This window comes from Callorhinus ursinus, unplaced genomic scaffold (genome assembly GCF_003265705.2).
Source record: "Callorhinus ursinus isolate GAN/ISIS: 27379988/994484 unplaced genomic scaffold, GSC_fseal_2.0 scaffold22, whole genome shotgun sequence".
Classification (NCBI taxonomy): Eukaryota; Metazoa; Chordata; class Mammalia; order Carnivora; family Otariidae; genus Callorhinus; species Callorhinus ursinus.
In genome coordinates this window covers 857,759-879,953 of record NW_027397084.1, presented here as the reverse complement: position 1 = coordinate 879,953, position 22,195 = coordinate 857,759, and the positions used below count along the sequence as shown (strand labels likewise).

Sequence of the window (22,195 nt, the reverse complement as noted above, 5' to 3'; positions counted from 1 at the left end):
AGCCTTTTTCTAGGGAAATATTTTGCTGAAAGCTTTCTCTCTCTTTCTCTTTCTGGGGGCTCTGTTGTGCCAGGTTGAAAGAGTGGAGCCTTCTGTAAGACATGGATAGATGCAAACATGTCGGGCGGTTGCGGCTCGCCCAGGACCACTCGATCCTGAACCCGCAGAAGTGGTGCTGCAGGGAGTGCGCCACCACCGAGTCCGTGTGGGCTTGTCTCAAGTGCTCCCACGTGGCCTGTGGCCGCTACATCGAGGATCACGCCCTGAAACACTTTGAGGAGACCGGGCACCCGTTAGCCATGGAGGTCCGGGATCTGTACGTGTTCTGTTACCTGTGCAAGGACTACGTGCTCAACGATAACCCGGAGGGGGACCTGAAGCTGCTCAGAAGCTCCCTCCTGGCGGTCAGGGGCCAGAAGCAGGACCCGCCGCTGAGGCGCGGGCGGACGCTGCGGTCCATGGCCGCGGGCGAGGACGCCGTCCCGCCGCAGCGCGCTCCTCAGGGACAGCCGCAGATGCTCACGGCTCTGTGGTACCGGCGCCAGCGCCTGCTGGCCAAGACGCTGCGGCTCTGGTTCGAAAAGAGCTCCCGCGGCCAGGCGAAGCTGGAGCAGCGGCGGCAGGAGGAGGCACTGGAGCGCAAGAAGGAGGAGGCGCGGCAGCGGCGGCGCGAGGTGAAGCGGCGGCTGCTGGAGGAGCTGGCCAGCGCCCCTCCGCGCAAGAGCGCGCGCCTGTTGCTGCACTCGCCGCGCGCCGCGGCCCCGCTCCCCGCCTCGCCGCGCGCGCCCGCCGGGGGCCGCCCGCCGCCGCGCCGCGCGCCCGCCATGGCGCCGGGCGTCACGGGCCTGCGCAACCTGGGCAACACTTGCTACATGAACTCCATCCTGCAGGTGCTCAGCCACCTCCAGAAGTTCCGCGAATGTTTTCTGAACCTCGACCCTTCCCAGACCCAACAGCTGTTTCCCAAGGCCCCCAACGGGAAGGCTCCGCTCTCGGGCAGGCCCCCCGGCGGCTCAACCACCGAGCTGTCAGCCAGGAGCGATGGGGCCGAGGCGTGCGAGCGGGAGGGCCTCTGCTTCAACGGCGGGGCCTCCATCAGCAGGAGCCTAGAACTCATCCAGAACAAGGAGCCGAGCTCAAAGCACATTTCCCTCTGTCACGAACTGCACACCCTCTTCCGAGTCATGTGGTCCGGGAAGTGGGCCCTGGTGTCGCCCTTCGCCATGCTTCACTCCGTGTGGAGCCTGATCCCCGCCTTCCGCGGCTATGACCAGCAGGATGCGCAGGAATTCCTCTGCGAGCTGTTGCACAAAGTGCAGCAAGAGCTCGAGTCCGAGGGCACCACGCGCCGGATCCTCATCCCCTTCTCCCAGAGGAAGCTCACCAAACAGGTCTTAAAGGTGGTGAACACCATATTCCACGGGCAGCTACTCAGTCAGGTAGGTTGGCCCACCCTGCTCCCGACTCTCCCCCGTCATGTCCCAGGGAGGCTTGCTGGTTAGAGTTTGGGCTTCCCGTGAGTGCCTCCGCCAGGTTATTGGGCGGACGAGGATAGCCAACATTTGCTGTAATGACGCATAACGGAGGGTGGCTATTGTACCTTTCGTTGTGCTGTGCGTTGTAACGGCCTTGTTGGTGAACTTGCGTCCTCTATCTGGGCAGATTTTTAGTTGAATTTGCTGTATCACATCATTTTCAGTGACTGTCTTTAACCTTTAATGACAATATAGGTAATACAATATCCTCATTGTTATAATTAAGAACCTATTGTTGGTGTGCCCTCCTTGATCAATTTCAGGAAATTGAACAGTTTGCCTATAACCCTGGTTTCATAGTTTGAAAGAGCCTTCTTCCTTCCAGAACATTCTTTACATACAAGGAAGGGAGATGGCTAGGAGGATGCCAAAGGCCTAAGCAAGTCCCCCTTCTGTTCCCCATTACCTCTCGTTTTCTGGATCGTTTTCTCTTACCTGTGCAAGGACTACGTGCTCAACGATAACCCGGAGGGGGACCTGAAGCTGCTCAGAAGCTCCCTCCTGGCGGTCAGGGGCCAGAAGCAGGACCCGCCGCTGAGGCGCGGGCGGACGCTGCGGTCCATGGCCGCGGGCGAGGACGCCGTCCCGCCGCAGCGCGCTCCTCAGGGACAGCCGCAGATGCTCACGGCTCTGTGGTATATGTCACAAACATATAAGCAAAGACTCATAGATAAGACTTTGTGAGAATGTGCGGAGTTAAAAAGGTGGGCAACGTAATGGATTCAGGTAAAACATCTACATTATGTTACTGAGGTATGTGTCTCAGTATTTAGGGTTTTAAAAGAATGATGAATGGGTTGGGAAGAGGTTTATTTAGGCTTTTGTTTTTTTAGCATGTAAAGGGGGCGTACTTATGGGCACTTCCTCTACCTGCCGTGGGTCCACAGGAAGAACAGTGCATCTGGGAAGGTTATAGTGGGAGAGGAAGTCTGATCATAAGGCACTTTGAGGCTCTTTGAATACAGGGATCTGTGTAGGGATAATACTGGCAGAAACAAGGGCAAAAAAGAGAGGCAAGTTGGAGTGGGTAGAAGTAGCAAAGTCTGGATGAGGAAGGAGTGAGGATGAGAGAAGCAGACAGGAATCTGCCAGTTCTCTATCTCAGACTGATCCAAGAATGGTTCCATGATAACTTCCAATGTGTACTGCCACAGCACTGAATGGTAGAGCATGCTTTGGGAGACAGAGAGAGAAAGAGTAGGTAATAATCTCTGTGCTATGTAGTTTTCCAGTTCCAGCTAGCATCATAGTTAGAAATGTATACCAACAGCAATATGTTCTAATCCTCTTAAGGTTACATTTATTATTTTAATATAATAATTAAAATTTTTTGAAAACTTATGCTTCTTTTTGCTAAGATATGTTTTGTCTAAATCGAGCAAAAATGTATGTGGGAAACATGGAGGTTATATAACCTGTAAATCAATCTTTTCATTCTAGGTCACATGTGTATCATGCAATTACAAATCCAATACCATTGAGCCCTTTTGGGATCTGTCCCTGGAATTCCCTGAACGGTATCACTGCATAGAAAAGGGGTTTGTCCCTTTGAATCAGACAGAGTGCCTGCTCACTGAGATGCTGGCCAAGTTCACAGAGACAGAGGCCCTGGAAGGGAGAATCTACGCTTGTGACCAGTGTAACAGTGAGTGCTGGGGGGTAGAAGTGGAGAGGGAGAGGGGGGCCGTGCATCTGGAATATCGGTGTAAGGTGCTGTTTTTGCTCCTTTAGTCAAAAGTAACACTGATAATATTGAGTGGTTCTAAAGCATCTTTTAAAGATTTTTTTTCTCCCATTTTCCTGAAAACAAGCGTGTGGACATCATGTTAAAAAACAAAACAAAACCTAAGAGTTGGGCTTCCTTTGACTCCTGCTGTGATTGACATTAGTTGTTATCTTGGGAGGCATTTGAAAGTGTGGATCCTGAAATGGGGACTCTAAGAATGTGAGTACTTAGCTTCATAGTGCTACAAGGGTCCTGCTTAAATTCATGAACCTAGATCTGACAGTTCTGATTTCATCTAAAGTCAGGTGGCATAGCTTGTTTGAGGGTTACAGTATCAGAAATGTGTGCCTTGTACTGAATTTGCAGATTTCAATCCGCAAATCGTCAGAATCAATGCAATAGATTGGTACGAGTGGGACCAGGAAGGCAAGTCATAAGGTGCATCAGCTTCATGGTTACTTTCTGCATTTGTTTCTTCATATGCCTTCACATGCCATGCATCTGGGGAAGAGAGTATTTCTCTGTCACAGCTCTCATTTTAAAGTGGAACTCTTTGCATGTGGTTGGTTACATAGGCACCTTTTGCAGAGCTCCTTCCATCTTGCCACACTAATAACACGTAGTGCTTTTGCTAACCCAGCACGTACAGAGGAAATGCGGAGCAAATACTTAGAAGCTCGAGTTTGGTTTTTTGGCATATCAAGATTTGGAAACTAAAATTAATGGATTGTGCAGATATCTTGAAATCACTTTGCAGCCATAAAATAGTTTGGACTACAAGTTTTGAGAACCACAATCTTATGATGATCCTTAAAATATTTGCATATGATCTTTTAAAATAGTGAACTGTGGAAAACCTATTGTCCCTGAAGAGTCAGGACAAAAATAAAAAGTCATGCTTGATATTATTGCCATTTTTAAACAAAATTTGAAATGCTGTACTTGGATAACTACAGAGTCACCTGCCCTGTTCCTTATTGAGATATAAAGGTCGTGACTTAAAGTATCTTATTAGAGCAGTATCTATTTGATTTTTTGAAGGTAGTGATGCCTAAAGCTTTTTACTTGTGAGGAACAGAAGGATGTTAACAGCTTTAACTCCATCATTCTCAGACAAGGTGGATTAGGGAGGAAATACTTTTATTTATTTTTGCAAAAAGGGATTGTTTTTCTGGTTGCCAGATGTGCCAATTTATCAGGATTCCTCTAGGCAAGTTCAAATAGTAGCAGGGAAGGAAAGCTATGGCAAAAGGTCTGAGATGCATTGTTGTAATGTGCTTGTGAAGTTTCAAAACTGTCAGGCTTCTACCTTTCCATGTGGCCAGATTAATCGAATGGAGACAGACCTGATCAATCTCAGTTGAATCAGTAATTTCTTTTTCTTTGTGAATTTCATTTTAGGGAAACAAAGCCAGATTCTATATTGTCTTCATCTTAGCTCACATACTCCCTCTACTGAGAATGGCAGTCACTGCCAGGGTTCCCAGGCAGTGCTGCAATAATTTTCGAAAATCTGCTGGTGAATTAGAATGTAAAATAAGGTCAGGCCCCTCTTTGAATTCTCTTTCTGTTCATGCCCCCACATATCATGACCACCAGCCCTACTGAGAGGTTCTCTGGCACACTCATTCTGCTGCAGTCTGTTATGAGAACAAGCAGCTCCACATCCTATTGTCCCAGGGAGCCCCGTGAAGCATCATCTGGCTGTGATTTGCTGCCTTTCATGAGTGGTACAGACAGGACTTAGATGTCAAGCTCTTCAGACACTGAGACCATGATATCTCAAAGACAATTAGCAGGCACCACAGTGAACCACTAGTTTTATATTCCCATCCATTCACCAGTCTAATTAATATAATAACCGAGCAGTCATCAGTAAATGGGTATAGAGAAGGCTTCCGATGGAAATTAAGAGAACTTTATTTCCATTGTTTATTTGATGTAATTTAGAAATGCATTCCCCTCACAATTCAGTAGCTTTAGAAACAAAATGAGAGTCTGAACACTGGTTCTGCTTTGGAAGGGATGAATTTGGCCAGTCTGTCCACCTTGTCCTCCATGTCCAGCCATGTGCTTTTATCCAAGAAACATGTTTCAAAACCTAGATACGGCATACAACTATAAAACCAGCAGTTTCTTTTCTAATATTTATATATGTCACAAACAAATCATGCTGAAGAAAGAATCTGTTTAAATATTCTGTCCTTTGGTAATCCTGTGCCCTCTTACTTTTCCCCCAAGCCTGAAATATATGCATTATTCCCCATTTTACAGGAGAGGAAACTGAGGTTGAGAGTTTTGAACAGCACACAACTAGCTGTGAGCAGGAAATAGAATTAGGCCTACTTGATGAAAACACAAACTTTTCAAGTTACATTCTGGCGCATCATAATTTAAGTGATAAGTGAATATATAAAGGCATAGAACCCTGACGTGCATCTACTCTGCATGCATGTTGTTGCGGTGACCTTCCAGTATATTCTATTAATAAATCTCTGATACCAGGAATATACCACCCAAAACCCGTACCAGTTTTGGAGGTTGCTGATGCAAAAATTGGAGAGTGGATATATCAGGATTAGGTTTGGTTGTTTTTCAGTTAACTCAGATAATAATGACTTAAAAATGGGATATAATTTTTGTTTCCTCTTCCATAAAAGAAGTCTGAAGGACATTCAGGGACTAGTATAGTAGCTGCGTGGTCACTAGGGACCCAAGCTCTTTTCACCTTTCAACTTGACTAGTTCAAGGCTTCCACCCCAGGGTTAACTCGTGGTCGGAGAGGAACAGTTACAGTCACCCTCGGGAGTGCTGCCACCCAGTCATCCCTTCCGAGCCTGGGAGAACTGCCGTGACCACACCAGGCAGGCACGTGGGGCTGGGAAATGCAGTCTGACAGAGGGTCACAGCACTGCCCCAGATAAAACTGAGGTCCCAGTACTGAGAAATAAGGAGAAAACATATTGGGTGGCAAGTCATTGTCTCTGCCATAGCCAGGAAAGGACGAGACTCCTCACCATCTATGTCTTATACCTTCCCAAACCATATAGGCAAACGACGAAAATCCAATCCCAAGCCCCTTGTTCTGAGTGAAGCTAGAAAGCAGTTAATGATCTACAGACTACCTCAGGTCCTCCGGCTGCACCTTAAAAGATTCAGGTGAGCTTGCTCTGGGGCCTTCCAGGTGGCTGTGAGCTGTGGGGATGATAGCTGCCTCAAAGGCTTTGGTGAGGGTAGATGTCTTCTTTGGTGTTGGGAGGGGAAGCCTATTCCCTAGAGACCTTGCACTTTCCATGGCGACTAAATGCTTCCTGCCCAGTAAGGCATGTTAATGGGGGGGAGCCCAGGACAGGGCTTCAGCTCGCATGGCCCTGTCTCATCAGCTAGCCTGCACTGGGTGTCCGCTTAGGAGATTCTGTAGCCCCACTTGGGCTTATAAAGAGTCATTTTCAGAACCAAGTATGACATAATCTGTGAAAAAAAGCGCAGGCAGTAAACTACAAAAAGATTATTGCCCAAACTGCTTGTTTTAGGGATTTCTAGTTTCAGAGTACATCATGGAACATTCACGGGAAATATATGTGGGCATTGATCACTGTTTTATTGATGCAAAAGCCACATCTTGAAGGTTATGTTTTTTCAGTTCCCTTTTTTACCTTCCTCTACCTAGGATAACATATGCCATTTTTTACTAGTATGAACTTCATATCCATGCTTTAGGTGGTCTGGCCGTAATCATCGAGAGAAGATTGGGGTCCATGTCGTCTTTGACCAGGTATTAACCATGGAACCTTACTGCTGCAGGGACATGCTCTCCTCTCTTGACAAAGAGACCTTTGCCTATGATCTCTCCGCAGTGGTCATGCATCACGGGAAAGGGTTTGGCTCAGGACACTACACAGCCTATTGCTACAACACAGAGGGAGGTGCGTGCGCTTGACTCTGTGGGGTGGGGGACACGGAAAAGGGTCGATGTGTCCACATTCCATTGCTTTCCTTTTATTTCATCTATAGGGGGATATTACATACATGAAAATCTAGTGGAAAGAATTATGAAAGTTGAATTCAAATTTTGGATATATCACCAAGTGACAACAGAAGATTGTTCTAAGAATTGACAGGAACCAACACATATAAAAGTACTTAGCATGGTTCCTAGCACATAATGCTTAATTAATTTTAGAGGTTTCTCATTGTTATTAATACTTCTGCAGACCTCCATTTCCTTCGTGGTTAAGCAGAAATGCTATGACTTTCATAACCTCATGGAGATACTGTATGAATCTCACCAGCCCCAGCTCCCAGTAAAGCTGAAGACATTTCCTGAGCACTTCCTATGTCCTTACCATAGGAGGTATGGGGGGTACAAGGGCCCCGCTGAAGGAGATTTTAGTCCTTGTCCCCCCAGAGCATAGCCTCCCAGCTACTGTGCACTGAGGTGGGTGAGCTGCGGCTGTGTTTTTTGTCATGAACCCCTCAGCCCTTAATCAGCTGGGGTGAAATAACTTTTTATTCCTTCTAAATTCCCCTTTATCACTCCTCCATGTACATTTCACCCCCCCCCACTCCTCTTCCCATCTCTTAGCCCCCAGTCTTCAGGCTACTTTTGTAGAAGGCCCTAGTGGGCAATGAAAAAGCCTGAATAAAATGAGGACAAAAATTACAGTCAGTCGATCTGTAAGTAGTATTGAGGTGGGCTTGGGTGGAGTCAAAGCCGGTGGTCGCAGGAAAGTCTGTTGGTTTCATTTACCAGTCTTCCACACCCCCTCCCCCACCCGCGCCCCACCAGTCAGGGGTTGGTTCTGTTCAGAATTCCTCTGTCCCTTTCTTCATCTCCTGGTTTTGCCTGCCGATTGGAAATATGAGTGGGGTAGTCACTTTCTCTCTTTCTTTCCTTTGGTTTCCTAGGTTTTTGGGTCCACTGCAATGACTCAAAGCTGAATGTATGCAGTGTCGAGGAAGTGTGCAAAACTCAAGCCTACATCCTTTTTTACACTCAAAGAACAGTTCAGGGCAATGCAAGAATTTCAGAAACCCAACTCCAAGCTCAGGTGCAGTCCAGCAACAACGATGAGGGCAGACCACGGCCCTTCCCCTGAATGGGAGGCATGTTTCAAGGACTGGCTTGCTTTTAAACTATTGGTGTTCGTATATCTTTCCTCTTACAGGAAATAAGGTTTAGTGCAGGAACAGAGTACTAGGTTTGCCTCACTGGGACTACAGCAGAGAAGGTGCTAGGTGACTCATGTTCTATCATAAAATCTGTAGTCACTTTCTTTTGAATGGATTTGGGAATTCCCTCCTTTGATAACAAATCAAAAGGAGTAACTTCTATGAAGATTCTTTCATCAGTTGCTTCTGAATAGAGAGGATCTGGGTGGAGGAAAGGGGGGGTAAATTGATCATATGCAGCTGGGAGAGCAGCCATGTTTTTTTTCCATTATGCGATTCCCCCACTAATCAGGACTTCCTTGCGGCCCCAGAAGAACCCTCCTGATGTGAGCAGCCCTGGACAGAGCACGTGAGGTGGGGCCCTGGGCTGGCAGCTTGCTGGATGGGATTGGTTCCAAGGCGGGAGGTGAATAATGCTTTGTCCCCACAAAGGAAGTAAAGGGTTGAAACCCCTTTCAACCCCACAAAGGGTTGAAAACTTGCAGACTTCCTTTTTTTAGGGGATAGCAGTGGAAGAGTGGAATGAGATGCATAGAGCAAATTTGCCCCGTGCAAAACGGGAGGTTTTTCAAGTGTCCTACCCTCCCTGCCTGCTGCTGTCATTTAATCATTCCACATCGTCTTGAGACTGGCATGAATGTCCCTTCATTCTAAAGAAGGAACAGTTCATATGGGGAAGCAATAAACTGGTCCAAGACTTGTTCTTTCTTGCATGCTGAGCCTAAGGGCACCCCTGGCTACCCAGTTCTGTAGCATGTCTCTGGTTTGGGTGTAGGGCAAGCACATGGTTTGGTGTAAATTGGTCATTAGGCCAGTTGTCTGAGGCTGTCTCAGAACTCAGTTGAGGGTAAGCAGGGATAGCTGGTGGTCCAGGCCTTATCTGAATGCCCACCACCTGTTCTCACCTTGGTCAGCATGCAGCTTTTCTTAGCCTGCAGCTTCTTTTTGCACCTGGAGGGCTAGAACATCCTTGTTCAGCACAAGGTTTGGGAACTTCTGCTTTCGTAGGGCTTAGGAATCTGCCCCCATACATCTGAACAGTTCATTGCTGCTGGTCCTGGCCTGTTTCCTCCCAAATTTGATAATCCCTACTGTTTCTTTACCCACCTACACTCAGTCCGTCGGAGAGAAAAAAAAAAAAAAAAAAAGAGTGCCCTGTCCTTTACTTAAGTGCTAGTAAAATACATGTTTCTTTTTATATGGGGTCAGTGTCTAAGTGGAATGAAATTGCCGAGATGGAAACCCTCTTCCTCATCAGGCATCACTGAATTTCCCTTCTCAGTCCTGCAGTAAAAGTGAACGCAAACCGAACTCTGACTGCGGGGGCTGCTGCAGCCCGCCTTTGCCTGTCACTATGAATGCTCATCTTCTGACTGAGTGTATCATATTAATGTTTCAATTCAGGGAGAAGTCACAGTTGTCACTTGAAGGAAGCAGATGTGGAGGGAGTTTGGGGAACGGTGGGAGGTTGGGAAAAGAGCGGGTAAGAATGAGGGTCGTAGCTTGGGGGGGTGTTGATGAGCCCCATTTCCAGAGCAGATCTGTAGCCTTTGCTGTTGACCTCTTTTGAGATGGACTCTCCCATAGGACCTGTCAGACAGCACTGAGACATGGAGGAAATTCAGACAGAAAATGGCTCACCCTGATAAAGAAGGGGGGGTGACTATATTTTAAATTAAACTTGCTTTTTCCAACACTGTGAGGTTTCTGTAATATTTAGCTTTTATTTGGAAGCGATAGCGTATGGCATTTTTTATGCTATTTGGTTTATATTGTCTACTGCAGGCTTCTTTGTACAAGCTTGGCCCGGGCTCACCCTCTCCTGGACACTGTTTTAAAGTGTCACAGCTGCCCATGCTGCCAGAGGCTCTGAGGTAAAGCTATACTCTAGATCCACATTTTTAAGTTGGCAGGATTGATGATGACTTCTTGTGGCAATGGAAAAGCCCATTAACTCAAAAACAAGAACAAAAAACAAGCAAAACCCCAAGGAGAGTAAAAAGGAAAATATAAATTGTGCCTCATCTTTCTTTGAATGCTATATTTGTTATTCTAGAAAAAGAGAACTTACAAATGGAAAAGAACTAAATAGAGCATCTACTTCATCCCTCAGGCTGTCCAGGGGGAAATACTTAAGAATAATGAACATTTAATGGAAAATTAAAAGATCTTCAAATTTAATTTTTAAAAATAGTTTTATACCAAATATTTATAAGAATTATTAAGCAGATTTAAGGACTTTGTGAAATAAATGCTTAACTTAGCTGGGCACCCTTGTTATCAAATTAGTAAAATTGTTTAAAATGAGTTGGAGTAGAAACCACCCCCAGAGTCCTCACTGAGCTGCGTATTCTCGAAGGTGCCCCTGCAGTCACAGACACCTCAGGTACCCAGAGGCAGCAGCACTAGACGCTGTTGAGAAGTTAGTATTTATGGAGATTTTTATTAAAGAGTTCCCTGCTGCATAGGCCAATGGCTGTTGTGAGGGAAATGTCCCTTTGCCTTTAATTTATTTACATATTGGAAGTAGATGGATTTTTAGTTGCATCTTACTTTAAACTGAAACATTCTAAAGAGAAGAAGATAAGAACCAGGTAGATGTTGACTAGATGCTGCCAAATCAAACCCAAGATCTCCTAACTAAACCTTACGGGGCCTGCTTCTCCCAGGCAAGTAGTTAGAGTCCCGTTCCAGGAACCCTTTGTAGTTGGCTGGTGTGTTTACTTTCTGCTGTAGCCAGCCAAGATGAATGCACCGTGGCCCTCAAAAAGGATTTTTACCTCAATCTAGTTTGACCCTCATACTTGTGGTTGCCTCTGAGAGGAGCAGCCATGCTAGTGTTAAAAAAAAAAAAAAAATTAGGAATGCCCTCAACAGCCAGGAACTGAAGCTCTTAGTAAATGGTGGGCAGAGCTCTTGCCAGTTTTGATCCAGCCCCCTCTCAGGCTGAGGGGGGCAGTGCCACACTGAAAAGAATTTCCAGATGTCTCTTAAAATGTCATGAATAAAATTAGAAACTGTAGTAGAAGTGTTAATGTGTCCTATGGACTCAATAGCAGAGTTTATTTTTGTTTTTAATGGCAAGGCTTCTAGAGTCAATGATTGTATGAGTTCCCTACTCTGGCTACACTTACATAGCTTCATCCAAGTGCAAGAACTAATGACGTGGATTGGCTGGCAGTGGGGCATGGCCCTGGCCAGCCCCCTGCATAAGCCTGAGAGAGGTCGACAGTAGTAAAGAAGGAAAACTTGGTTGGGATGGGGGGCGGGATGCGGGTGGGCAGGCAGGGAGGGGGGAGATGGAGTTTGACTTACTGATAAAAGCTTTGCGAACTAATTTTATACAATTCATAACATTTGGTGCCTTGTACCCAGTTATGGTTTGCATGGGATTGAAAAGATTAAGGGAAAGGATGTCGCCTTGTCATTTTGGGTGGCAAATAGGTCTGTACAGTGTAAAGGACATTTGGTATCAGACTTTTTAAAAGCATTTCATCTCGTGTGTGAAAGATAATTATTCTTACCAGCAAGTTCTAAAATTTTACTGTAATGTCCAAAATCTTTGGATTTGTGACTATTCATCAGATGGCTGCTTTTCAAGGCAGACTATATACCCCGTTCTTCCTCACCACCCCTTTTATGTTCTAAACATTAACTCGGTCCTTTTCGGGTAGGCTGGGAGTGCTACCTCTTCCCAAATATATACTATACCCCTATCGGGTTATACCTTATGAATGGAAGGGTTGCTTTTCCAGCTGGTTGGGAGAGCACAAATGTTCAGAAAGGGCCTTTTTTTCTAATGTTGGGCAACTTATGGTAGAAGTTGAACAAAAATCGTTCCTCCTGAAGTATTACCTTCATTAGTTCTGAAGTTCTTTTGCACAAAATTTCAGGAAGCAGTGTAGTACGCAATCCCCTATATGTGAACCTTTAGATTGTAAGGCAAGCCAGTGCACTGTGTAATATGCAAAAGAGAAGGCTCAAAGAACCTGTTCCAGCGCCCCCCCTCCCCGCCCCCGGTCCCTTTCCCTGGCAGGCGCCGACTGGGATGGTGCTGAGTGGCTGTGGAAGGGGAGAAGACCCAGTCCGCTCACCTGCAGAGCTGTTTACAGCCTGTTCCTTTTACTCTGACCTTAAGGTTTCCATTGAGCTCATGAGACTTCACCAAAGGGTGTTTTGAAAGCTCACCACTTGAAGCACATTTGATAATTGGTTCCTTCAGCCTAATTAGTTGAGGAGGTTATACTTTTGGAGCAAAATCTCCCATGGCAACTAAGGTTGTTTTTTTTTTAACTGGGTAAGTATGCATCTCCCTGGTGGTTCAGATTCTTTTTGAAATCAGCGCTAAAGCTGAAAGCGCCTTCTAAATATGACTGAGTTTAGTTTAGATCTTTCACATTTAACCATTCTCATGGTCTAGGGCTTCGACTTTAGTGTTTATTCCTTCAACCCACACATTGCTCTAAATACACCATAGCTACTCTAGCATTGAGGCAAATGGTCATTTTTGTGGACTTTTTTCATACTTATTTCTGCTGGCATATTTCCATTTAAAATCTAACCAGGTAGTATAAGAGCTTTCTGTAGTACTATGTTAACCAGCCAGGGTTGAAAATCATGTGACAGATGTGAAATTGACTTCACTTGGGGAGAATGTTGTGTTGGAATGGTGAAAGCCAACATTTTAATTTACAGAATTAATGACTGTTCGTCGAAATTTTGGGAAATTGTAGATTTGATAGCTTTACTTGCTAAATTCTTAACACTTTGAGGAATTAAGCCAGTTTAAATGAAACCTTACCTTGCCAGTATTACGGCTTTATAAACCAACTAACAGTAAACACTATTACTTGAAGCTAAAACATAAAAATTTTGAGTGAAATATGAATTATGCTTTGGAAGCTGCCATGTCTTAATTTTTGCTGGATTTTTATTTTCAAGTTTTAAAAACTTTATAAAATAGAACTGTTCACAGTTATGAGTAGATCGGGTCGCAGACTTCAAGGATCTGTTTCATACCTATGAAGAACAGGAGGTGCTGGTATTTCTTGTCTTAGCGGTGGTCTGATGCAGATCTGAAGGGGCTTAGAATTTATGCTGTGGCTTCAAAGTTTCCTTCCTGGTCACCATCTGGGAGGTGATGGCTTCAAACCTAAGCCTTGCTCTTGTGTATGTGACCCTTCCTCATCTTAACACCCAGTAAGATGGGTGTTAACACCTGTCAAATCATCTGTGGTCCCAGTGTAGATAGATTCTTAGAGGGTATTGGCTTCATGGCCTGAATTCACACACGCTTAAGCTCCTCCCTAACAGATGGGACCTATCTAATTAGTGCAAGAGAATGGTGCTTTGTAAAATACATATACACAATCTAATTCTCAGATTTTTTAGCGAGATTTATGCTGGTAGGGTCAAAAAAGTGAACTGTTTCCAAAGAACTCCTAATTCTTGGACAGTGACACTATTGCAAATTTAGGGTCAGAAAACCTCTATTTCCATGTGAAGAAAGCAGCTTCCTCAAGCAGTGTCACTTTAGTGCCCACTGCCCAGGCTTGCTTACACCTTGCCTCCACTGCACATGACTGCCCTCTTTCCACCAACAAATCCCACTCGATGACAGCAACAATGCCCCCCTGGTGCCTGGAAAACCCACCTGGTGCACTAAAATGCTATGCAACACCAAATGGCTTCTTCCCCTAGTTCTGCTCAAAAGTGGAAATTCCTCAAAAATAAGTTTCACCTTATGCTGACATCAATGTACAGTGGCTACGCTTTCCTTTTTTTTTTTTCCTTTTAATATGAAGCAAACCACCTGTTACAATCCATGTTTGGGGGCTTGTTCCTGTCTCTGGAGTGTGAAATATAAATTATGTTTTTATGATTTTTGTAAATCTTGACTTTTTACACCTTGTTTTTGTAAGCTGAAGTTTCTTATTAAAAGAATAAAATGATTCTTTGTGTACAGTCTTTATTCCAAATATTTGTTAAAATACCATTAGGTTATTCCTCAGGACAAGAGCAAAGATCACCCCCTGCAGAAACTTAGGAACTATGTACAGAACTTTACAGAACAGAGGATAACACTTTGGGGGCAATGTGACTGCTGACCAGAGAACGGAGTTCTGAGCAGGCTCAGTGGATAAAAGGAAATTGGGAAGGGAAGGTGCCTGTCTGTATGAAACTTCAACTTCCATCAGGTCAAGTCTTGTGCCGGTCACAGATTGGAGGCTCTGTTTTTGGAAGGTTCAAGTAGAGCACGGGGGTCCCATGTGTCTGCAATCAGACCACAGAACAACACGTGGCATTAGAACTATAAAAGCACTGGAAGGAAATTAGTAAGAGACTCAAAATTTAACACATTTAACTAGGAATAATAGCCATGGGACTTCTGGAAGTCTCTTTCCTGTATTTTGTGAATAGATAAATTACTGCTTCTCTTAACCTCTAGAGCTCCTAGACACGCAGAGCAGTGGTTAAGTGCTTACCTATTTGGCTACACCCCTGGCTGAGGTGCCATTAGGTCAATGTCACTCAAATTCCTGGCCAGCCAAACGCCCGCGGCAAAAAGTCCCAAATTGAGGATCAAGTTCCTGGAAAAAGGACATTTCATTAACCCTGTGGTCACTGAGTCACTTGTCTTTAGTTAACGAAAGATACTGGGGGAAAAGACTGCCCATCACCACCCTGGAAAAACCTTCCGAGGCAAAAACACTGTTCTAGAATCGCAGGAACGTGGGGCTTTACAACGGTAGGCTGCCCAAGACCTACACGGTTACCGAGAGTTCGTTTCTGTAGCTAATAAGGGCAGGATCCAACGCAAAGGCCAATTACGCACTCGCCCAGAGCCGAAAAGCCTGTTTGTGTTCGCGCCTCTTTTCCCCCCGGTTCCCCGGTCATGGTGAGATTCTCTAGACATAGCCCAGTAACTCAAAAGATCGCTTCTGCCGCACGAGAACTCTCCCAGTCAAGGACCTCTCCAAAGCACAGCCAGAGCCACTAAGAGGCCAAGATGCTGGCAATATACAGGGGCCAGCCTGGGCCAAGAAGGGAAGTAGGGAAGGTAGGCAAAGGGGCTCGGAGGACCAGAACGGGACAAGATCCCGGGTCTTCGGTTACCTCCGGAAATCGTTCCTGTCGGTGGCGAAGCGGTAGACGCCCCGGAGCCAATCTCCCACGTTGTCGGGAATTTCGGGTGCTTCATTTGGCGCGCCGGCAGCGCTCACGCCGACCCCGCTGGACGCCATAGCAGCACCCTCGGGATCCGCAAGGCCTCTCCCGACGCACCGTCTGGACGTCAGCGGAGCACGCAACTTCCGGTCTCGCACTTCCGCCAGCGACTGGCCTGCAGGGGGCGCCGGTGCTCCCCCTGGGTCGGGCGCCTGGGGGAGAGGGAGAACTCCCGGGCTGCGCGGCCCGGCACTACAGTCGCCGGGTCGCGTCCCACCCCCGGCTCCCCCCGGCCTTCGGCTCGCCAACCTGGGCACCGCCACACGTGGTCTCCGAGTGACCACTTCATTGGCTCAGGAAGATGCTGAGCATGGGGCTGTCCCAGCCTGTGAGGGGTGGGCATAGGGGCTAGTTCAGCAGGGGATGCATAGCTTTGGGGGGGTGGGGTTCCCCAAGAAAGTCTCCGTCAGAAGTGATAGATTTTGCAGGCTTAAGAGGGAGCACACCAAGTCTGTGATCTGGCCGCCTCTCCCAGGCGTGCCCCTGATTGCGTTCAGTCTAGGATTTTTAGCGGGGGAGGAGAGCCTCGCTCTCCCACCTAACAGATCACATCCCCTCCCCCTTCTCCGGGCTGCGCCATTAGCAAATGGTGCAGTGCTTCCTGGAGGTGTCGCTGTGCCCAGCCTGGAGGCTTCCGGGGGTCTTCCAGGGACCGGGAAGGCGCTGACCTAAGAAAAAGCCTTCGGGTTCCGAGTCAGAAGAAGACGAGCAGGTGGGGCAGGGGGCGTCCTCCTTGGCATCGAGGGGCGTCTCCAGGCGGCCCCGCTCCCGCCCTTTGGTGAGTGCCTCCGCCTCGTCCTCAGCTCGACCCTCCTGCTCCGGACTGGATCGAAGCCGCCCCCTCTGGGTTTCCGGACTGGAGCGGGAGGCAGCGGCGAGAAGGGCTGCCCGGGAGATGGTAGCGGCGTCCAGCGGGACGCAGTCTCCCTCTTCAACTCTGTCGAATCTCGCCTTTCCTGTTCCGGGCCCGGTCAGAAACGCCCATCTCAAAGCCGGGAGTCTCCCTTTCCCGGATCCGAGCGGGGCGGGCACCAGAGGCCCCGCCCCCGAGCCGTGCGCGCCGCCGCCGTCGCAACTCCTCTCCCGGGCTCCCCCGCCCCTCCCCGCCGCCGCCCACCAGAGGGCGGCCGCGTCCCCAGTCCAGGAGCGAGTCCCGCGCCGCAGCCCCAGCGGTGGCGCCGGGTGGGTTCGGGAGGCCCTTGGAGCGCTCCGGCCAGGGACGCGCGGTGAGAGCTGCGGGCCCCGAGGCTCGGGTCTGGGGGTGCGGTGGGGGGACGGGGGCGCTGCTGGAGGGACGGGACGGCGTGGGACCGGGGCGAGGGTCCCAGCCCGGGAGAATCCCCTCCTCAGCCCAGGCCAAGCCGCTGCCCCCTTCCCCTTTGATCTGCACCTTCTCCCTTACCAAGCGGCGCCCTCCCTTCCACTGTCGGGGCCTGGCTCGAGCCGGCATTCGAATAGCGACTCTCAAAGCAGCGGGGGCAGCAGGGGCGGCCCCCCGGCAAGGCATAACGTCCGCCGCCCAAGGGCCCGGCGCAGTCCTGGCAGCAGAAGTGGTTCTCGTGCCAGCGCCGTCCCTCCGCCTCGGTGCAGCGCCGGGAGAAGATCAGCTGGGAGAGGGAGGGAGAACAGCTCATTCATTCATTCATTCACTCACTCATTCATTCACCCAGTAACCACGCCTTATACCCAGTTAACGCTAAAGCACGTCTACAGACATTCCATTTGATCTACTCTTCCGCTCTCCGACGCAGGGAGGGCTGATTGGCCTAGCCAGGATCCCGCTAGCAGGTGGCACAGCCTGAAGAAGCGCGACCCCGGTCGCCTGGACTCCCAACCCAGGGTTCCGCGCGGCCTCTTATGCTGACATTATGGCAGGTCCTCGCCTGATCAGGCACAGCACTGGGCACCCTAGATGAACGGCTGTCCAACAGTCCCTGCTCCGGAGAAATTCTCTCAGTCCAAGAAAATCTGGGGGACTCCGCTTGAAGTGGGGGAGGGCACAAGGCAACGGGTCCCCACGCCCAGAACTCAAGGCCCCAGGCTGGTTCTGAGTTCTTCGCTCCGCGGTACTGGCAGAGGTGTCCCCTTACACCCTGCCACGTTGGGCCCTGGGCAGCCCCCTCCAGCAATCCGCGTCGGGCCCGTACCTGGTCGCAAGCCGGGCAGCGCGGCCGCAGCAGCTCTGCATGATGACGGCCGCAGTAGAGACGCCCGTCGTGGGAGAAGTAGATGAGGTGTAGCAGGGCCTGGCCGCAGGCCTGGCAGGCAAAGCACGCCGGGTGCCAGCCGCGCGTTTCTCCGGCCGGGGCTGCGCACACTCTGTACTCCCCTGGCCTCAGCGGCTCCCTGCACTGCCGGGCGGGAGGTGGGGCGGGAGGGGGGTGCTGGGCTGGACAGAGGCCGCACTCGCTCCTAGCTTCCCTCCTGGCTCTTCCACCCCAACCCCAACCTAACTGTTCTCCCCATACCCCAGGCAAGCTCACCTCCACTGCAGGCCCCACCGAGAACCCCTAAACTTGGCTTCTCTTTTTCAAGTAAGCCAAACTGTTAATCCCCAACACGCCCCCGCCCCGCCCCACCCCCCCCCCCACCCCGGTCCCTGGAGCTCGCCTCTTCTGCAGAAGTGAGAAGGCAAAGGGGAATGGGGGGGCACTACATACCTTCTCACAGGTGTGTTCTGCCAGCTTGGGAGGTACCAGGCAGGCCACCCCCTGTCCCAGGGCCTCCCGCCTCCGCTGGGCACAGAAGAGCCGCAGCTCGGCCAGCTCATCCTCCCCAAGGGCCAGGCAGTAGCGCTCCTGCAGAAACAGGCCTCCACTGAGACTGGGAGAGCCGCAGCAGGCAAGACTGGAGCTTGACTGGAGGGAGAAGGCTTAGCTGCTGGGTCAAAGAAAGGTTGTAGAAGCTCCCAGAGGTGCAGAAGATAACAGCACAGAAGGACATTGAGAAGGAGAGGGAAGAGAGATGGAGGGGGTCTACCCCAGTCTCACCTCCCCCCAGGAATGGCCACCACTCAGGTCCTGACAGCCCACAGCACTGAGCCCTGTCACCACAAATTTAGATCCTTACCCCCAGTGAGCTGGGGCTTACTATCACTTTCTGTTTTTTTCCAATTTATGCCATGTTCTCCTGTCTTGCCCCCCTCCCTCCCGGAACTGAAGTGTAAGCCTTTAGTCTGGGCACACATAGGGCCTCAATAAATACTTGACCACACTCTCTACATTTGTACATTCCATTATCGGTTTCAAAAGTGGTTCATGTCCATTTTCTCATTTGCTCTTCAACTAAGCACTGTGGGCAGAGCAGATGCTATTGCTCCCATTATATAAACTTGAAAACGCAGGCCGGGGTCGGGGGATGACTTCTCCAATCAGTGGCATAGCCAGCCAGGCCCTAGATCCATGTTCTCTGGCTTCTGGACCCAGAGTAAATAGAGAGAGGGAGGTGAGAGCTCGGGACGCTGGAGAGAGGGAGAGACCCACATCACTGTCCTGCGGAGGCAGCTGCTGCAGGAGGATCCGAAGCCCAGGCCAGTTGGAGGCCCCGCTGGTGTCCAGGCCAGGGAGCCCCAAGCTCAGAACTTTAGGATCCTGAGGAGATGCAGCAGGAGAGGGGTGGTTAGGTTTGCCTTCCTCTTCTTTCCTCCCTCCTACTGCCACCTCTTCTCCAATCTGGAATGACTTCCAAGCACCCCCTCCTTCAAGATCAAGACAAGGACAGCTAATCCACTCTGGCATCTGTGGTCTGATTGAGACAGGTTGGGGAGGCCCCACACCCCAAATGGCATCCTTTCTTATGCTTTAAATCACCCCCCTTTACTTCATCAGGCCAAAGCCTACAGTCTGCTTTGACAACACAGACCACCCCCCTGCCCAGAGGTAATGTGTATTCATGTGAATAAGTTTAAAGTCAGCCCCCCCCCTACAATCCGGAGGGGGCTGTAGAGACAGAGATTCCTGCAAAAAGAAAAGGGCCATGGGAGGCTGGGCACAGAGGCTAACTACGTTGCAGGTGATGGAAGTGGGAGGAGGTCTGTAGGATGGAGGGCACGTTGGGTCTCAGAGGGAAGGGAAGGGCTCCCACTACCTGAGCAGAAGTCTCCTCAGGGTGCTCCTCTGGCAAGTGGCCTGGGTCACTGTCTGAGTTGACTGACGGACCTGGCTCCTGAGGGCTGAGGCTCTCCCCCTCGTGGGGCCAGTCAGAGTTCAGCCCTGACATCATGACAAAGTCTGCCCAGAAAACAAGAACACCTTCCATTTATTGGCCCCTTACAATGTGCCAGGCAGTGCTAAGTGCTCTGCAGGAATTATCTCCTTCCATCCTCCCAACAACCAGAAGACGTGGGTGGTATTCCTGTCCCCATTGTATAGATGGCTACACTGAGGCTCAGGGAGCATAAATGCCTGAGGTCACACAGCTAGTAAGTGGCTGAGCCAGATCTTGAGGCCAGGCCTTTTGGCTCCGGAGTTTCTGAAGCTCAAATTCTGGGGTTGCCCAAGATTGGGAAGGAGGCAAGAGGAGGCCCACAATGGAAGGAGAAGGCATTCCGCTTTTCTAGTGAGCCTTTGGGCAGACTGGCCCCTTCCTCGCCTCCCCAGCCTTAACTCCACCTTCCTCATTGTGCACTGACTACCCCAGCGAGCCTGAGTCCTCCACAGCCCCAACACAGGCCCCACTTTTCCAGCTGTAGGCCCAGGCCAGGTAAAAGGACCACGTCCCCAGGAAGCCCTTCTCAGCCCCTCCAGCCTACCCCAGCTCTCCCTTCCCTGAGCTCCAGAAATACAGTCTGCACCCCGAGGTTTAGTCCTAATGTTTCTCTTTGTGCCCCTGCCCGTGTCAGTTCCTCGTCTAGTCTCTAAGCTCGAGGACAGAGGAAAATCTTGTGCTTCTGGCTTCTACCTATAGCAGCAATTTCCAGTTTCACCGGATAATTCTCAGCACATCTCTCCAGCCATCCTCAGGGCTGGCCCTAGCAGGACCAGAGTATCTTGGGGGTGGGGGTGACTACTGAAGTAGAAAAGGGATGGGCCCTGCCCTCAAGGGGCTCATAGTCCAGTGGCTAAGAGATGAGACCCTGCAGAATGAGGCTGGGGCTCTGGGCAGGTATATACAGTACCTTAGGAAGTAAAAGAAGCAGAGCAAACTTTTCTATAATGTTTAATCTGTGCAAAGGACTATACTAGCATTTTACATAATACAATGCATCATCAAAACACTCCTATCAGGTAGTTTCTGTTATCCCATTTGATGGTTGAAACAAACTGAGGTAAACTTGCCTAAGGTCACACTAGAAAGCTGAGGGATGTCCTAGGTCGGGGTTGCCTTTGAGATCCGGGATGGATTCTGACAGCAGCTGGGCACAGGAGGGCCTCACCAAATCCCAGGCCTCTAAGAAGACCCAGCTGTGGAGTTGGGAACAAGGTTTGCACTGTAACAGTTTCATTACTTCCCAGCCCTAAGCACCCACCCCCACCCACCTTCAGACACCCTGATCCACCCATCCCTGCTTCCACACCCATCTGCTTCCTTCCTGTTCTGTCCCCCCGGTCAGTTTCCTGTGGAAAGCAGCCAGGATGGGCTGTTTACGTTCAGGGCCAAGAGGAACCACTTCCCCTAATAAGCACCGCCCCTGCTCCAGGCAGCAAGAGGCGTTTGGGAGAGGGTCCGGCACAGGATAGGGGCCATCTGGGGCCTCAGAGTGGATTTGCACCCTCTCTTCCAGGTTATAGTTTGTATGAAATTGCCGCCCACAGAAACAATGCTCAGAAATCAGCTCTCACCCCTCACCCTTCCTTCCCCCTCGCCCCACCTCCACTCAGTACTGGACCAGGTCTTACTAACATGCTAGATTCCTTCAAGAATTCCCCTCCCCTCAGGGATGAACCCCTTCTCACCCCACCCCCACCCCGGCGCAGGTGCAACCGGGCTCAAGAGTTCCACCTTCCCAATTCACCCCTGCCCTCGAGGGCAGAGCCTGCGCGGCCCTAGGGACTGGGGAGGTAAAAGGATGGGAAGGTTTTCCGCGGACAGTGAGAGGGAGAAGAGAAGTGTCCGGTCCCGCCAAGTACCCTCTCGACAGATCCCCAAAGTTTTTTCTTGGACTTCCCCGGGAGTCAGCTGGGGTTCCCAGTCTGGCTGCTGGGAGTTTACGGGAGGGAATGGGATTCCGCTGGGGTCTCACCCTCGCTGCGCGGCGGCGTCCGGGCCGTTCTGGACAGACCCCGCCGTCGGTCCCCTCACCCAGTCCCCACCCCGAGGCCTCCCCGACTGCCTCTGCCCGCCCCGGGAGCGCGGCCCTTCCTCTCCCACGCCCCTGCCCGCCCCTCCCTGACTGGCAGAGCTGGCGGCTCGGGAGCGGTTCTGGAGTTGCAGCCTGAAGGAAAGAATTTGGGGGATCTCAGGGTGGAAAGTGTGCAGGCTCCACTGCCCCCCTCCCCACTCCCAGGGGTGTAGCGCCGGCACCGCGCCCCAGCGGGGACAGGGCACACACCTGGGAGCCGAACAGAAAGCTTTTCGGAGCCTGCAGGTCCCTCCC

General features: G+C 50.0%; 3 protein-coding genes across 7 annotated transcripts in view; 1 reads left to right on the top strand and 2 right to left on the bottom strand.

The window, feature by feature from the left end:
• The window catches only part of USP49 (ubiquitin specific peptidase 49), an 82,576-nt gene extending 68,192 nt beyond the window's left edge, over positions 1 to 14,384 (top strand). For 2 of the 3 annotated variants that reach the window (XM_073904979.1, XM_025890595.2), the window contains exons 3-7: positions 74 to 1,439; positions 2,976 to 3,180; positions 6,312 to 6,420; positions 6,982 to 7,187; positions 8,170 to 14,384. In XM_073904979.1, the coding sequence (XP_073761080.1) occupies positions 102 to 1,439; positions 2,976 to 3,180; positions 6,312 to 6,420; positions 6,982 to 7,187; positions 8,170 to 8,360 (2,049 nt within the window). In that variant the 5' untranslated portion in view covers positions 74 to 101 and the 3' untranslated portion in view covers positions 8,361 to 14,384. The remainder of the gene's footprint in view (positions 1 to 73; positions 1,440 to 2,975; positions 3,181 to 6,311; positions 6,421 to 6,981; positions 7,188 to 8,169) is intronic. The other variant, XM_073904978.1, reaches the window with a different exon arrangement.
• TOMM6 (translocase of outer mitochondrial membrane 6) lies at positions 14,385 to 15,812 on the bottom strand. Its single transcript, XM_025890605.2, has 3 exons — positions 15,550 to 15,812; positions 14,919 to 15,023; positions 14,385 to 14,706 (listed from the first exon to the last, which is right to left on the bottom strand). Exons 1-2 carry the CDS (start codon positions 15,675 to 15,677, stop codon positions 14,927 to 14,929), a joined length of 225 nt encoding a protein of 74 aa, XP_025746390.1. The 5' UTR covers positions 15,678 to 15,812; the 3' UTR covers positions 14,385 to 14,706; positions 14,919 to 14,926.
• A 192-nt stretch (positions 15,813 to 16,004) lies between these two features.
• Positions 16,005 to 21,890, bottom strand: PRICKLE4 (prickle planar cell polarity protein 4). 3 transcript variants are annotated; one of them, XM_073904982.1, is made up of 7 exons: positions 21,842 to 21,890; positions 19,747 to 19,889; positions 19,143 to 19,250; positions 18,321 to 18,458; positions 17,808 to 18,011; positions 17,063 to 17,267; positions 16,005 to 16,616 (listed from the first exon to the last, which is right to left on the bottom strand). In XM_073904982.1, the coding sequence occupies exons 2-7, from the start codon at positions 19,879 to 19,881 to the stop codon at positions 16,240 to 16,242; spliced, it is 1,167 nt and encodes a 388-aa protein (XP_073761083.1). In that variant the 5' UTR covers positions 19,882 to 19,889; positions 21,842 to 21,890; the 3' UTR covers positions 16,005 to 16,239. The 3 variants fall into 3 exon arrangements, with proteins under 3 accessions (XP_073761083.1, XP_073761082.1, XP_073761081.1); XM_073904981.1 differs by lacking the exon at positions 21,842 to 21,890 and adding an exon at positions 20,937 to 21,105; XM_073904980.1 differs by lacking the exons at positions 19,747 to 19,889; positions 21,842 to 21,890 and having other exon boundaries at positions 19,143 to 19,718.
• Positions 21,891 to 22,195: the final 305 nt, after the last annotated feature.